The sequence below is a fragment of the Coffea arabica genome, chromosome 7c (genome assembly GCF_036785885.1).
Source record: "Coffea arabica cultivar ET-39 chromosome 7c, Coffea Arabica ET-39 HiFi, whole genome shotgun sequence".
NCBI classification, from domain to species: domain Eukaryota; kingdom Viridiplantae; phylum Streptophyta; class Magnoliopsida; order Gentianales; family Rubiaceae; genus Coffea; species Coffea arabica.
The window spans coordinates 6,162,127-6,164,897 of NC_092322.1; the positions used below are offsets into that span (position 1 = coordinate 6,162,127).

Here is a 2,771-nt window from a genome sequence, read left to right on the forward strand (position 1 = left end):
GAAAAGATCTTTGATAGTAATATATTTGCGTGTCAAGAAATTCACAGGGCTACTAATGAGAGCTAGTAGTTGTTCCGGCACACGCAGTCCCCCCCAATCTTGAACGAACTGCTTTTAAATCAGCTGAGTTCAGTATCATACAAAGTAGTACCAATTCTTTTGAGCTCTTAAATTCTCAAATCTACTTGCCTGCTAACAACAGCTAAGCTGCTTCTTTTTCATTTATAGTCAACAGAAAAGAGTTAGCCTATTCAAGGAAAAGGACTCAAGCTTCTAAAAACTGGACAGTGGTATCTCCGAAAATACCAGTAGTAGCGAATTAATTGTGAACGGTAAAAAGGAAATGAGAATACAGATGTCAAGAACATTTACTTTTGTGTGTTCATCCAATTATAAACGTGGTCTCAAATGGTACATGATATTAACTGATGATGGTATCTCAGAAAATAAAAGAAATCACAGCTTTTGACGTAGAAGTAATAAATTAAAATCTCTCTCATGACACCTACACCTAAATGCAGTGCAGCATTTTCTGCAGACACATTTGACAGAATTGAAAACGTAGTAGTGGATGAATATTTATGGCCACTTTAACAAAGTTCGACAAGTAACTTTAACTAACAACATCAACAATGATCATGAATAGCTTAATTAGCTCTAACCATTACTTCACAGCTTCACAACTTCCGGAATATGCACAGGGTACCTATCAATGCAGTCTTGCCATGGCCCCTCCATTGGCGCCTTGATTGTCCTGTTACACTTCCAAACAGCACTGTTACACTTAAATCCACTGCCAAATGCAATCTGCCAAACTCTAGCTCCCTTCTTCATCCTTCCTTTGGCTTCAATGTAGTTCAATTCATACCAAAGTGAAGACGAGGAAGTATTTCCAAATCTGTGCAACGTCATTCTTGAAGCCTCAACATGTTCAGCTGACAACTGGAGGTTCTTCTGGAGCTCATCGATCACGGCTCGTCCACCAGCATGGATGCAGAAGTGCTCAAAAGCCTGCTTAAAATCTGGAATATAGGGTTTCCATTTGGGATTGAAAATCTTCCTCCCAATAAGGGTGAATAAAAAGAGAAGTTGCTCAGAAGCAGGAAGGACCAGTGGCCCAATGGTTGTGATGTTGGACTTCAAAGCTTCACCTGCAATAACCATGAGGTCTTTGGATAGATTAATCCCAACTTTTCCCTGTGGATCTTCTTGTTCGTATACACACCTATAGGCCTTATCATCAGCGCCCTTGTGAGTTCGAACAACGTGGACCAATCGATACTTTGCCCGGCTCTTTTCGCGCCTCTTGTTGGATAGTAAGATTGCAGCACCACCCATCCTGAACAAGCAATTAGGAAGAAGCATGGCTCGTTCATTGCCTTTGTAGTAGTTGGGAGTAATGATCTCCGTGCTGACAACTAGAGCATAGGAGTTGGGATATACTTGCAAGAGGTCTCGTGCTAAATCAATGGATATTATTCCAGCACTACACCCCATCCCAGAAAGATTGAAGCTCTTTATATTACTCCTCAATTTGTACTTGTTAATCACCATAGCTGACAAGGATGGTGTAGGAGAAAACAGGCTGCAATTCACTATCAAAATATCGATATCTTTAGGCTTGAGACCTGTTTTCTTCATCAATGAATCGATGGCTGCGAATATAACTGTTTCAGCTTCAGCTCTCGCATCTTCCATTGTGGGGTTTGGAGGGATATAATGAATAGCTGGTGGCAAGCAAGTCTCTTCTCCCAAGCCCGATCTTTCAAGAATACGCATTTGGAAATCCACGCTTTTTGGACTGTCCTTGAGGATCAATCTTGAATGCTCCATGAAGGTCGAGAAGGGGACGCGACATGTCACAGGTGGCTTGTAACAAGCGTAATCTACCAAGTATACTGAACGAGGTTTGGACATGAAGTAGACCGTAGCTATGAAGATGATGAGGAATGAAGAGAATAGGACTTGGAGGAGATCAAAATGAAGTGATCTCCAGATATTGAGCATTTCCTCGGGGCCTAATCTTAGGATCTCTAGCACCACTCCAGCCATGATGGGCACGAGCAAGAAGGTTAGAATGTGGTTTACGAGATACTGATAGCCGAGTTTAACATATTTTAGCTTGACTGAGCTTGAGAAATCAGGCAATATTTGTGGCATCTTGTTCCTTTTTTTGTGGGGGGGGGGGGGGGGGTCAGAGATATATGTAGAGGATGGATTGGGCTTGGGAGGGGGACGTTGGCGAAGTTGAGCAGAATGGGCAGAAAGGGTATGGAGGAAGGGTGGAGAGCGAAGAGAAGAAGGGGGATTTAAAGGCTAAAACTGGAGTTCAGATAGCAATGAATGGAGGCAGATGAGAGGATTAAATGAACAACTTAACGTCACACAACGCTCTCTTAGCTGGAGTTTTCTTTGATGTCCTAACCTCCCCAAACAATTTAATCTTTAAATTCTAGCATTTTCTTTCCGTATATACATAATCCTTTTGGTTTTTATGAAAAATTTTATGATAGTCGAAATATGGTACTGAATTTTACGTGTCATAAAGCGTGATTGAACAAAACCATCTTTTCTGAAAATCATATTTTTTGCAACTCCAATCCCCACGTCAGTACTCCCCCCAAACTTGCCCTTTTACTATAACAGTAAAGCAGTGCCTCCTACAAATTTCAATACTTAAATTCTGACTTATAAATACGTCCGGGTTTAGTGGTAGTAATAGCATTTAGCATGGGTTTATCCTTCTCTCTTTTTGTGATTATATGCTTCTG

General features: G+C 41.1%; 1 protein-coding gene across 1 annotated transcript; it reads right to left on the reverse strand.

The window, feature by feature from the left end:
* Positions 1 to 356: 356 nt before the first annotated feature.
* On the reverse strand, positions 357 to 2,202 carry LOC113698717 (3-ketoacyl-CoA synthase 6-like). The gene has a single exon (XM_027218630.2). The coding sequence runs from the start codon at positions 2,158 to 2,160 to the stop codon at positions 670 to 672; it is 1,491 nt and encodes a 496-aa protein (XP_027074431.1). The 5' UTR covers positions 2,161 to 2,202; the 3' UTR covers positions 357 to 669.
* Positions 2,203 to 2,771: the final 569 nt, after the last annotated feature.